Source organism: Dermochelys coriacea, chromosome 23, assembly GCF_009764565.3.
Source record: "Dermochelys coriacea isolate rDerCor1 chromosome 23, rDerCor1.pri.v4, whole genome shotgun sequence".
Lineage (NCBI taxonomy): Eukaryota > Metazoa > Chordata > Testudines > Dermochelyidae > Dermochelys > Dermochelys coriacea.
The window spans coordinates 1,914,186-1,926,863 of NC_050090.1; the positions used below are offsets into that span (position 1 = coordinate 1,914,186).

Genomic DNA, 12,678 nt, shown 5'->3' on the forward strand with positions numbered 1-12,678 from the left:
GGAGGCAGACAGGCTGCAGAGAAATGGGGCAAAATGTCCCTGGGTGGACGGCTCCCTACTGCCAGCCCCCCCCCCGCTAAGAGACAGGGGGATTGTAGCTGGGAGATGGGACTGCAAAGGGGGTAGTCCCCCCAAAAAAAATCCCATCGGCCATGCCTGGCTGGCTGGGAGAGGTGCCGGAGGCTGGTTCTGGCTCAGCACCTGCTGCCGGTCCCAGGAACCCCCCGCCCCGTTGGGATTTCAGCCCTTAAGCTGCTCTGGGCTGTGACCATCTGGCCACATCCCCCCATCCCCGCCCCAGGCCCTGGGCACTTTGCATTGGGGGGGGGGGGGGGGAGAACCAGCCCCTGTAGATAATGGCCCACCCCTTCACCAGCACTGATCTCAAAGCACCATGAAGGCTGCAGTCCCCCCCCCCAGCCACGTTATCATCATTCCCGTTTACAGAGAGAGAAACTGAGCCACAGATTGGGGGCAAAACATGGTCAAGATCACCTAGCAGGGCCAGGGATAGAACCCAGGCGTCCTAGTTCCCTGCCCACCCCGCCCCCCAACCCTAAGAGATCCCTCCCCTCCCAGAGCTGGGGACAGAACCCAGGAGTCCTGGCTCCCAGCCCCCCCAACCACTAGCCCCCACTCCTCTCCCAGAGCTGGGGACAGAACCCGGCAGTCTTAGCTCCCAGTCCCCCCTCCCAGCTCTGTGCCCTCCCTTTAGTAATCCTCTCCCATCCCCCCCCCACAGCACTTTCACCTCTTAAGCCCCTCGCTGCCCTGAAGCTCCGGCTTATTGAACAAAACAACACCACCCACACCCCCCATGGCTCGGCCTGAGAGGGGGGGAGAAAGGGGCCCAAAGGGGAACAACCCCCTAGCGATTCCTACGTGAGCCCAGCACTGACGCCCAGCCGCCCCGTGACAGCCCCATGCTCCCTCCCCCCCAAACCCGAACAGCCCGTGGGCTGCCGTCGGCTGGTGCTGGGTTGTGAATAGTGGCACGGCCGTGCCCGCTGGGGTGTTGTCGTCGGGTTGTGCGTGCCGTGGCTGTGCCCGCTGGGGTGTTGTCGGTGGGTTGTGCCCGCTGGGGTGTTGTCGGCGGGTTGTGTGTGCTGTGGCTGTGCCCACTGGGGTCTGTCACACCCCAGAGCCCCATTCCCGGCAGGCCCCATTCAAACCACGATCCCACCCAATGGTCAGCACCTGGCCCCCAGTAGGGACAGACATGGGTGAGCCCTGGTGGTGGGAGGAACAGCTGGTGGGGGCAGAGGGTATAAATCCCATGCGGACTGGAGGCAGAAAGGGGGCAAGGGCAGGGGTGACCAGGCCACAGCCCTTCCCAGGCCCAGAAGGGGGGGGGAGGTAGATGCAGCCAGATGGGTGGTCCCAGCACCTGCCCCCCATTGAGATCCCACAGTGCCCCTTGTGCTGGGATCATGGGGGGGGGGGAAGTGCCACGTGAGCAGGGACCTGGCACTCTGGCAACAGCATCTCTCCTCCCCCCCTTGTTCGTTAGCACCAAGGAGGCGACACCTAGTTCCCAGTCACACCTCTATTAATGGAGCATGGGAAGAGCAGGGCACCAGGAAGCGGGGAAGGGGCTGGGAGCCAGGACTCCTGGGCTGTTCCCCAGCTCTGGGAGAGGAGTGGGGTCCAATGGTTAGAGCGGGGGGGGGGCTAGGAGCCAGGATTCCTGAGTTCAGTTCCCATCACCTCTTTTCTGATCTGTGCACTTGGCCAGGACACGTGCCCCACTCTGGCATCTGAGTGTCCCATAGTCTCCCCCCAGCAGCAGGGGAACGTCCTCCCTCCTCAGCCCAGGGGGAGCTGCCCCACGCAGAAACGAGACCCCAGCCTGCCAGGCTGCCTGGGCACTGCACTGGTGCATGGGGCTCTGTCCCCTGACTCCAGGGGACCCCACCCTGCAGCCACGCCGACCCCTGCCCAGAGCATGGGGGCTAGCCAGCGCTGGGTGGGGTGAGATGGGCCTCGAGGCAGAGCAGGGCCTGGCACCCAGGGTCACCAGGCCCGCTGAGAGCCAAAGCAGGCTGGGGCGGTTTCGATTTCGGAGGCGGTTGGGAGGAGGCCCCAGCCCACGACAGAGAAACTGCATTAGGTGGCCTGAATTATGCATGGGAGCCGCGACGCTGAGTCAGCACATCCCCCAGAGCCAGCCGCAGCAGGCACCGGGAGGGGAGCTGCTGGCCAGGCAGAGTCCCTCACCAGTGCAGGGGGCAGCATGGGGGGGCAGGGTCACCCCTGGCAGCAACAGACCCACCAAAGCTAGAAATCTTCAGCCACCATCCCCTGGCCAGGGGAGGGCCCCAGCTCCACGGAACAGACTGGTAGCATGATAGGGGAAACTGAGGCAGAAAGCCAGTGAGGATGGGGGCTCCCTAACAGCCAGGACTCCTGGGTTCTCAAGGGAGTCCCTACAGCGCTGGAGCTGGGCCAGAAGGGTCCACTCAGCGGCAGAGCCAGGGAGAGGACCCCAGAGTCCTGGCTCCCAGCCCCCACTCCCTTCCCAGAGGTGCTGGCTGGGAAGGGCAGAGAGGAGCTGGCAGATGCCGCGGTGGAAACTGTGAGCCAAGCTGGCATCCCCAGCAGCTGGGAGGGGGACGGGGGGAAGACGCCATTCTGAAAAGAAGCCAGATGTTGCTAAACCATGCCCATCAAATCACAGCGCTGGCGCCCTGCAACTGCCAGCCCTGTGGTGCCAGCGGGCAGCCGCCGTCCAGCCCTGGATCACAGCCACGCCAAAACCAGGCAGCCTGCCCCCCCCCCCCCCGAGTAACACTGCTTCTAACACGGCCAAGGGAGGGCCGAGACCCCAGCCTTATGCCACTAACCCTTGGCAGGTGCCCAGCAATGGGAGTTCGGGGCAGGGCCAGGCCCCGCAGGGGGGAGGGGATTTGGGGCAGGACATGGGGGGTGCTGGGGCCCGTGCAGGAAATGAAGAGCTGGAGCGACAGGAGATGCCCAGGGCTTTAATAAGATTGTCAGTACAAACAGCCGGCACTGGGGTCAGTGCTACAACCTGCAACACAAAGCAGAGGGCGGTTATGGGGTGCAGCCAGGGGTGGGGGGCAGGAACAGGGCATTCAGGGAATCTGCTGCTGGTGAAATCCCAGAGACCGAACTCTTTATCCCCAGAATGGGGGGTAACCCCAGGGGGAGGAGCCAGCACCGGTCCCATGCACCCTGCTAGACTGGACACACCCCACCCACCCCCCATCTCCACCCAGTGCCCCCATCCCCCACTGCCCCAGCCCGTGAGTCCCCCCAGGAACCCCCTACTTACGTGACTTCGCGGAAGGCCCTCTTCTCCACGTATTTCAAACGGTATTTCCTCTTGAACCTGGTGGGGGGGGGGGGCAATGGGGAAAGGGGGGTTAGATCCCAGCCACAAGGAATGGGGTACAGGCCCCTCAAATAAACCCACCAACCAGGGGGAGGGACTCAGGATGAGCCCTGCCTGATCCTCCCCTGCCCGCTCTGCTCCCCAGAACCCTGAAACACCCCCCACCCTGCCCCATGCCAGAGCCTGATTTGGAAACCCATGGGGGAGGGGGATGGGTTGGGGGAGCCTGTGCCCCCCTCTCCCAGTGCTGGGTCCAGCACCTCAACGCACTGCTCACGGCTAGCAACGCCCATGCTGCCCGAACCGTCCCAGAGCATCAGCCCTGCCCTGCCCTGCCCCAACCAACGGGCAGAGATCCCCCCACCCAGGGCACACTTGGATTCGGATTCTCCTGCCAACCTCCCCCCTGGCAGAGCTGCTGCCTGGGGCTGTGGGGCCCCCCAGGCCTGCGTGGGGCGCCCCCCCCCACTCACTTGGCTCGCTCCCTGGGCTCGATCAGGTTTCTCTTCTGCAGGCTCTTGAAGCGGTCACGCAGGACGCTGCCCTCGGGCTGAGCGAGAGACGGGCAAAGCTGGTCAGAGCCGGGGGGGGTTCAGTCGGTGCTCTGGCTATGGGGAGGGTAATCTACTCGCTCCCATTTACCAGCCGCCCCTCACCCTGGCCTCAGGCGCTCGGCCCTGAATCTCAGTGCTGGGCCAGGACGTCGTGGCCCCAACTCTGCAGAGACCCCCCCCCCACTGAGCTTCAAGAGGCAGCGCTTGGGGGGGCAGGGGGGACCCTCAGAGCAGCCAGATGGGGGGACAGAGGCAGCAGATGGCCCCGCGGAAGAATTAGAGTGCTAAGCTGCCACTCCATCAGCCCCATCCCTGCCCTGGGGGCAGCTGGGACCACCCCACAGCTGGGAGGCTGCACCCCCTCTCCCATTGCCCCAGATTGGGGGGGCGCCCCAACAGGGCAGAGAGGAAGCTGGTTCCTGTCCCACCATCAGCTGAGTCCCCCGAGCTACACCTGGCGAACAAGAGCAGGGGACACTGTGCCCTGGGCGCCCCCGGGGGCATCGGTAGGGCCCCCCCAGTCGCAGAAGTATTGTGTAGGAGGGCAGTGCTAGAGACAGAGCAAGGAGGGGGTGCAGAGATGGGGGAATGGGGTGCCACAGAGGTCTCTAGACCCTGCAGCAGCTCCCAGACTCACCCAGCAGTGTCAGGCCTCGGCACGGTGCCAGCTGGGTGAAATCCCAGCCCTGGATCTGCGCCGGGGCCCACAGGTGCCGACACAGACATGGAATTAAAGTGGGGGAATGTGGCCAGGGGAGGGAGGGGGATGAGCTGTTGCCATGTTAACGGGGGCATCCGTGGGCACCCCTCATTGGATCACGGGCTATAAACTCTCATGCTCCAGGGCAGGGGGCAGCTGCCAGCCACGATGGTCAGGCGGGAATTGCCTCTGTGGGCAATCCACTGGGGGGGGGCACGTGGTACTGGCCCGTCGGAGGCTGGGACCGAACTGATGGGAGGCGGCACCTGCTGCCGATTGGGTGGCTGGCCTGTCTGTCGGTGCGCACAGGACGAGAAGGGGGCTACATCTGATGCCCTCAGTCCCCAGGTCCTTCCCCACTGGGCAGGGCCCGGGAAACCCCGGGTGACCTTCACATTCCCAGCATGCACTGCTGCGAATCCTCGTAGCGCAAGGATGGGTCTCATCACGGGGCACCAGTGTCAGCTCTGCCCCCCAAAACACCGAACCCCGGCCGCACCAACAGCAGCCCTGGCACCAGGGAGATGGCCGCTGGTGCATGCACCCACCTTGAGCGTCCGCAGGGACTCGGCCAGCTCCGTGCTCAGTTGCACCTCCAGGTCGGGGTCTTCATACCTGCCGGAGAGAGACCCCAGGGGTGGGGGGAGGTTAGAAGAGGAGCAGCCCCCCCATGTGCTTACCCTGAAAACAGAACGCCTCCCCCACCCAGAAACAGCCCCCCTCGGAGTCCCCTTTATGTGCCAGCTCCCTGCACCCGCTTTACCCCAGGACCCTCTTCGTACCCTGCCCAGCACCCCCGGTTCCCAGCACCTCCTTCCTCCCTGGGCCCAGCACCTCCAGCTTCCTGCATCCCGTGGTTCCCTTTATACCGGCACCCCTAGTTCCCACCCCTCCCAGCTCCCTGTTGTACCCCTGTACTGCACCCCCCTTTAGCCATCCCTTCACCCCCCATTACAGCCTGCTCCCCTCCCGGGTCCCCAGGGATCCAGCACTCGGGAAGTCGCCCCCCCCAGAGTCGTGCCTAAGTGCCCGCCACGCTCAGAGGGACAGGCCCCTCGCTGCTCACTTGAGCCTGCCCAGCCGCCGGGGCTTGGTGGCCTCAGCCCGTCTCTTCGCCAGCCGCGCCCGCCTCCGGCGCAGCAGCTCGGCCTCGCGCCGCTTCACCTGCAGCCGGATGGAGCGGAGCTGGAAGAGCTCCTGCCGCCGGCACCGCGCCGCCTTCTCGCCCAGCCGCCGGGCCTCCTGCAGGGACCCAAGTGGGTCAGATCCGGCGTGGTGCTGCCCCTCACCCCCTGGCAGCAGCCCCCACAGCCTGGCCCTACCCTCTGCTCTAACCACTGGGCCCCACTCCCCTCCCTGAGCTGGAAGAGAACCCGGGAGTCCTGGCTCCCAGCCCTCCCCCTCTAACCACTAGACCCCACTCCCCTCCCGGAGCTGGGGATAGAAACCAGGAGTCCTGGCCCCAGCCCGCCCCCTCTAACCACTAGACCCCACTCCTTTCCCTGAGCTGGGGATAGAACCCAGGAGTTCTGGATCCCAGCCCCTCTGCTCCCCTCCCAAGGCTGAGGAGAGAACGCAGGAGTCCTGGCTCCTCCAGCCACCAGTGCTGCCCTTCCCGGGCACTCATTCCCTGGCCCCCGCCCCGAGAGGGGGACCCCAGCGTGGGGGTTGGAGCCAGCCCCCCCGTTGGCTTTGGGGCTGAGCCAGCGCGGGGAGCAGATGGCGGTGGCTGGGCGCAGCAGATGGCCCCGCGCTGCCGCACCGAGTGAAGCTCGCTCTGGCACGGGGCCCAAGAGGCTGCAGACACGCTGCTTGCTACCCCGCCGCTTCTCAAGGGCGATCTGCAAACCCAGGGGGATCCCAGCACAGGGTAAGGGGGCCCCGGGATATCCCCAGACAATGGCAGGGGGGCTCGTCCTGGACACCCCGCCCCATGGGATTGTGGCCAGAGGGCACCGGCCAGCTGCCATCAGCCAGTCGCTATTGACTGGGCTGGATTACCCATCCCCCCGCGCAAGCAAAGGGGAATTAGGCACCAGGAATTTGGCTTCCTTCTCCCGTCTGCGCTGCTGCTCAGTTTTCTTCTCGCGCAGGGGGGCCACAGGTGGGGGGGCCCCGGGCTCATCGGGCGCCTCTTCGTCACCCCCCTCGTCAGCCGACTCCTCGAGCAGCCCCTCGCACTGCTCCCGGAAGGCCGTCTCCTGCAGGCAGAGCGAGCAACGGCCGTGAGACAGGGACAGACACACAGGGCTCTGGCCCCATCGCCAGAAGGGGAGCAGGGCCTAGGGGTTAGAGTGGGGCTGGGGAGGGGGAAGGAGCCAGGACTCCTGGGTTCTATTTGGGGAAAATTCATCACTATCACATGGGAGCCACCCCGGGGTGTGTGTGAGTGAGTGAGTGAGGTGCCCCACTGCTGCAAGGGGACGAGCTGAAACACCCGAGTTCTCTAGAGAGCTTTGCAGGGGTTGGGGATTCGCTTGATCCCGAGCTGCCAAGGCTGCTAGACCCTGGGGGCATTACGGGGGTGGGGAATGTGGCATTCAGCGACTGGCACTGCTGGGCCCGCAGGGCATCCGGGGCCACCCGCAGTGAGATGGGAAGGGCAGGGCCCCTCCCACGCCCTCCCCGGGCAGAGCCTGGGGGTTCCCTGGCGCAGGGGTGGCATTACTGACAGTGTCCTGCGGGCCGGCCCATCCCCTTAAAGCGATTCCCTACAGGCTAAAAATAGCGGGATCGGGTGGGTGGGGGCGGGGAAGCAGCCAGCCAAGGACAGGGGGAGGGCAGGGCACGTGCCCCTGAGCCTCCCGACTCCCAGGTCATGTCCCCTCTCCGCCCACAGCCTGGGGGGCCCCCAAGCCCGCTCAGCATTGCCTGCCCCCCCAGGGGCTCCCGGCCGCCTGGTTCTCACCTGGGTGGGGGCCTCGGCCACCGTGGGGAAACGCAGCTGCCTCTCCAGCTTCTCCTCGGCCTTCTGCCGCCGGAGCTCCACCTCGTGGGCCTGGAGCAGCAGCGCCTGGGGGGAGACACAGGGGTCAGCGGGAACAGCCCCTCATTCACCCCCAGCTCAGCAGGGCCCTGGGACACCCCCCCCAAGCACCCCCAGCTCAGCAGAGTTCTGGGACCCCCCCACATAGCCCTCCCCGCAGCCCTAATCACCATGGGGCAGGAAAGCTGCCCCCCAGTCCAGAGTGGGGCCGCAAATCCCACCCCCACCGCCGCTCCATTCCCAGCATGCACTGCTGCAAATGCTCCGAGAGCAGGCTGAGCCAGGGGTGTGTGTGTGGGGCATGGGGGGGGGGGCTCAGCCAGGGCACACCCCTGCCCCCTACCTGGTGTGCCTGGAACGTGGGGTTGTAGGACCCCCCCGCAGGGATCACTTCCACGGCTGGCAGCTCCGACGGCTTCTTCTCCAGCCTGGCGGGGCGCTGAGGAGAGAACGCAGGTGAGCCAGGAGGGAAGGGCCTGGCGCCCCGTGCACGACGCCATGTGTCCAGGGGGTCCGTGCCCACCCCCGGAAGGGACCCAGCACTCACCCGCACTCTCTGCTTCTTGGTCTGCTCCAGGAACCAAGCGTCCTGCCCAGCCAGCGGCCGGTCGAGCGGGTCTGCAGGGAGAGTGGCACTGTTACCACCAGCCCCACAACGGTACCACCCACGGAGATGGCGGGGCCTAGGGGTCAGAGTGGGGGGCATCAGGACGCCTGGATTCTGTGTTGTTTAGTGGTTAGAGGCGAGGCTGGGGACAGCGCCAGGACTCCAGGGTTCTACTCCCAGCCTATGGCAGTGGAGTAGGGTAGAGCAGTGGTGGGGGCTGGGAGCCAGGACGCCTGGGTTCTATCCTAGCTCTGGGAGGGGAGTCTAGTAGTTAACGCAGGGGGCAGCTGGGGTGACACCTCCTTCTCTAGGGGGAGCCGGGTCTGTACCATGCTTTGAGTTCAAGGAGATCCAGAGACACCTGGGGAGGGGCCCCCATGTTCCCCTCTGGCGGTACTCACAGCTCTGATGAGGTCTGGGGAGCATTCCAGCCAGGCAAGGGACACGAGTCTAGGCCACTCAGGGAGATCAGCAGCAGCCCTCCAAGTATGGGGGGTGGTTCCATTTGTGCAGTGAGTTTCCTGGGTCTCGGACAAACCCCCAGCAAGCAGGTGCCTGCAGCAGCCAGGCCTGGGCCCCAGTGGGAGCACTGCACAATGGAGGGTCCCCGGGTACAGAACAGAACCCCCCCCAACCCCACCCCACAGCTGCACCCTCTGCCACAGGCCAGAGTCAGCCGGGGGACATCTCACAGCTCAGCGGTTGTGCTGAGCTTAGCCAAAGTCACCCCCAAAGAAGGGAAACCATGAATCTGGGCTGACTTCAGGCTAGAACCCAGGAGTCCTGGCTCCCACCCCTCTGTTCTAACCACTAGACCCCACTCCCCTCCCAGAGCTGGGGAGAAACCCAGGAGTCCTGGCTCCCAGCCCCCCCTGCTCTAACCACTAGACCCTACTCCCCTGCCACAGAGGTTCCCCGCTTACTTGCATCTGACCAGATGTCGTAGAAGCCCCCAGGCAGCTCGGCCCCCGCACCCTGGCCGTGTGCAGCCTCTGCTCTTGCTGGCCGTGCTTTCTGCAGCCGGGCCTGGAGGAGGCGCTGCTCTCGGGGCACCACACCCCGCTCTGCCAGTTTCTCCTGCAGCTGCTGCTTCCGCTTCAGCTTCTTCCCGTTGGGGACCTGGTGGGCCAAAATGCTGCCAAGGGGAGGGAGACAGGATGAGGGCGGCTCAGGCCTCTGGGCCAGCAGGGGGGCTTGGCCTCTCTCGGTGAGAGATCTACATCCCACTCCCCTCCCACTGTCAGGGATAGAACCCAGGCGTCATGGCTTTCTGCCCCCCGGCTCTAATCCACTGGACTCCACTCCTCTTCCAAACCCAGCACCCCACTTCTGCATTGCTATTATCCCAGTTTTACCAATGGGGAAACTGAGGCAGAGACGTGCCCAAGGTCCCCCAGGCAGAGAACCACCCACGATCCCAGCAGGGACGGCTCCCTGGCGCGCTTCCGTCCACACATGGGAGAGACGGGGAGCCACCGATACGATCCCACCAGCCCCGCTGCGGGCAGGACACTCACTCTTTGGGAGCAGGCACCTTGGAATCCGGCTGCAGGATGAGGTCTATCCGCAAGGGCTTCTCTTTGCCTTGGTTCAGCTTCCGGTCTGGGGCGAGGAGGGGAGACACGGATGGACGTATGGCCACTTGCTCTGCAGCACCCCGGAGATGCAAGGATGCCCCAAAAGGGATGGTTGCCCCCCCCCCCCCACCCCTGGGTATTGCGTCGCCAAAGCCCGCAAGCGGCTCCCACCACGTCCACAAGGAATGGGACGTGCCAACCCAGGTGTTTGGCCTGGCTTGCCGACCCGCGGCAAGGCTTCCTGAAGCTGCTCGTGATTTGGGGGGGCCCCCTGATTCCAGATGTCTTAAGGGGCTTGACATTCAGGCTGCGCTGAACCCCCCAGCTCTGCAATTCAGCTTCCCTCTAAGGCACCCCGTGAAATCACATGTCGCTTCGGAAGGCCTCGGCCCGCTGCTGCCACATGCTAGAGGGGAGGGTTACGGTAGCACCTAGAGATCTCATTGGAGATCAGTGCCAGGCACTGCATGCAGCCCCTGACTGATACAGATGGGGAAACTGAGGCACACAGACACGGGGATCTGCTCAGGGTTACCCCAGCAGGCAGTGGCCCAGCTGGGACTTGAACCCCAGGCCTCCAGGGAAAGAAGCTGCATCTCCGCCCAGGACTGGTCCCCCCACCCAAGTGGGACTCAGCCTTGTCCCGCAGGGACCCCCCCAAAGCAGCAGAACAGAAGCTAAGCCCCTCTGCTGAGGCAGCCACTGGACTCCAAGGGAGTCCCCCACACTGGTTCTCTGATGGGGGGGCGCTGCCCTTCTGCCCCAAAGCTCAGGGACCCCCACAGCACAAGCTATCTCCCCCCCCCACTCCCTCACCTTTCTCCTCACTCCCCGTGTCCAGGAAGAAGAGGCTCTCGTCCGGCTTCTCGGCCACCAGGCCCCTGGGGAGCGAAGGGGAGAGACGCCCCATTACTCTCACACACGGGGGAGGGACCAAGGGAGCCTCAATGCCCTCAGCAGGTCCAGGGCCCCCCCCCGTTCAAACCGTAGGTGCCCACCCACCTCACAGCTCCCCTTCCTCATCCTCAGACCTGATTCCCAAGGGTCCCCCATCAACTTTTCCCTTGCCAGCCCCCCATTTTCTCCTCCCCAAATTCTACTCCTCTCTCTAGGCCCTCCCCAGTTCTACCCCCCCACTTCTGGACCCGCTTGACACTCCTCCAGCCCTAACCCAGCAGCCTCCCACCCTAAATTCACTCCATGAGGTCCTCTCTGCCCCCCCGGGCAGCTATGAGGATCCTCGAGGTCTCCCACCCCCCTTTGCCCCCAGTTTCTCCATCACCCCAACCCCCAAACCTATGAGATGTTCTCCAGCCCCCAGGCTTCCCCGCTCCATGTAGCCTCCTATCCCATGACCCTTCCCAGGGTCCCCTCACATCCCCCACCAGCACCTTATCATCCCCTCTCTTACAGAACCCCCCCAGCTCCCCAACAAGGCCTCCCCATGCCCCACATACTCATCCCCCATCATCCCCGTTTCCCTCCAGCCCCTCTCCCCACCAGGGGCCACCAATTCTCTTCCCTTCCCAGGGCCCCAACTTCCTCCTGCCTCTGCCCCAATGCCCCCAACCTGCCCCCTTTCCAGCCCCCCCTCCTCTGCTTTCTCCCAGTACCCCCGCCCTGCCCAAGCCCTCCGAGTCCCTTCTCCAGCCCCCCTCCGAGCCCCCCCGACTCCCCCTCCGAGCCCCTTCTCCAGCCCCCCCTCCGAGCCCCCCCGAGCCCCTTCTCCAGCCCCCCCTCCGAGCCCCCCCGACTCCCCCTCCGAGCCCCTTCTCCAGCCCCCCTCCGAGCCCCCCCGACTCCCCCTCCGAGCCCCTTCTCCAGCCCCCCTCCGAGCCCCCCCGACTCCCCCTCCGAGCCCCTTCTCCAGCCCCCCCATGTCCCTCACTCCCACCCCCCTCGCTCCCCGCTTCCTCCAAAGTCCCTCCCCACCACCCCCATAACGCCCGCCCCTTCCCATCGCCCCCCCGGGCTCCCCCCCGGCGGCCCCCCCATCGCCCCTCACCCGGCCGCGCGCTGCTGCAGCCCCACGTCCTCCAGGAAGGCGCCCAGCTCCCGGCCCAGCTGGGCCTCGGGCCCCCGCCATCGCTTCCAGCTCTTCTTCCGGTTGCGGCTGCCCCGGACCCGCCGCTTGCCGGGGGCGCCGGGATCGCGGGACCCAGCCCGGAAGCCCAGGAAGCCGGAGGCGGCCGCGCCGCCGCGAGGCTCCGTGGGCGCCGCCATCTTGGTAAAGGAAGGAAACGCCGGGCCGGAAGTGCCGGTTACATTACTTCCCGCTGGCCCCGCCATCTTGGTATAGGAGAAAGAGAGAGCGCGCCGGCGGGGGGGTTTCATCAGCAGATTCCACACTCCGTCAATCAATCAATCAATCAATAATAAAAAAAACTCCCCGCCTCCCATGGCACCACCGCCCCCTCACCCGGACTAAGGGGCGATTAATTTTTTGGTCGCTGGAGTGGTATTGGAATCAGCAGATTCGACACCCAAACCCACCTCTGGGGCCGCTCAAGAGACCCGGCAGGCTGCGCAGGGGGCAGATGTGGGGCTGGGGCTAGGAACATCTGGACTAGGGCGGGGAATAATGGGTCTGTCATTGCACCTCCCAGCCTGATCCCCTTCCCAGTTACATGGGAATAAATCCAGTTTCACACCCCTCCCTACATTTCCCGGTGAGCATCCAGATTCCCGGGTGTAAATTCAGATTCACCCCCAGATTCCCTGGTGGGAATCCAGATTAATACCCCAGATTCCTGGGTGCAAATCCAGACCCCCCCACCTCCGCGCACAGATTTCCCGTTGTAAATCCGGGTTCCGTTCTCAGTGTAAATGCAGGACAACTTCACAATGACTCTCTGGTCAGCCACGAGGGGGCAGGACCACCCGACTCGTGCCGGTCTCC

At 65.1% G+C, this 12,678-nt stretch overlaps 1 protein-coding gene across 1 annotated transcript; it reads right to left on the bottom strand.

Moving 5' to 3' along the window:
- Positions 1-2,961: 2,961 nt before the first annotated feature.
- NOP53 (NOP53 ribosome biogenesis factor) lies at positions 2,962-12,083 on the bottom strand. Its single transcript, XM_038381845.2, has 13 exons — positions 11,785-12,083; positions 10,596-10,660; positions 9,720-9,804; positions 9,126-9,337; positions 8,143-8,213; positions 7,939-8,034; positions 7,518-7,622; positions 6,646-6,810; positions 5,676-5,851; positions 5,158-5,224; positions 3,829-3,905; positions 3,296-3,352; positions 2,962-3,031 (listed from the first exon to the last, which is right to left on the bottom strand). Exons 1-13 carry the CDS (start codon positions 12,066-12,068, stop codon positions 3,025-3,027), a joined length of 1,467 nt encoding a protein of 488 aa, XP_038237773.2. The 5' UTR covers positions 12,069-12,083; the 3' UTR covers positions 2,962-3,024.
- Between the last annotated feature and the right edge of the window lie 595 nt (positions 12,084-12,678).

Excerpts from the sequence above, each read along its gene's own strand:
- NOP53 (XM_038381845.2), bottom strand. The coding sequence starts at position 12,068 with ATGGCGGGGCCAGCGGGAAGTAATGTAACCGGCACTTCCGGCCCGGCG. Across the intron at positions 9,805-10,595 it reads CACGGGGAGTGAGGAGAAAG|ACCGGAAGCTGAACCAAGGC; the intron begins GTGAGGGAGTGG and ends TCCTCGCCCCAG. Across the intron at positions 9,338-9,719 it reads AAGGTGCCTGCTCCCAAAGA|CATTTTGGCCCACCAGGTCC; the intron begins GTGAGTGTCCTG and ends TCCCCTTGGCAG.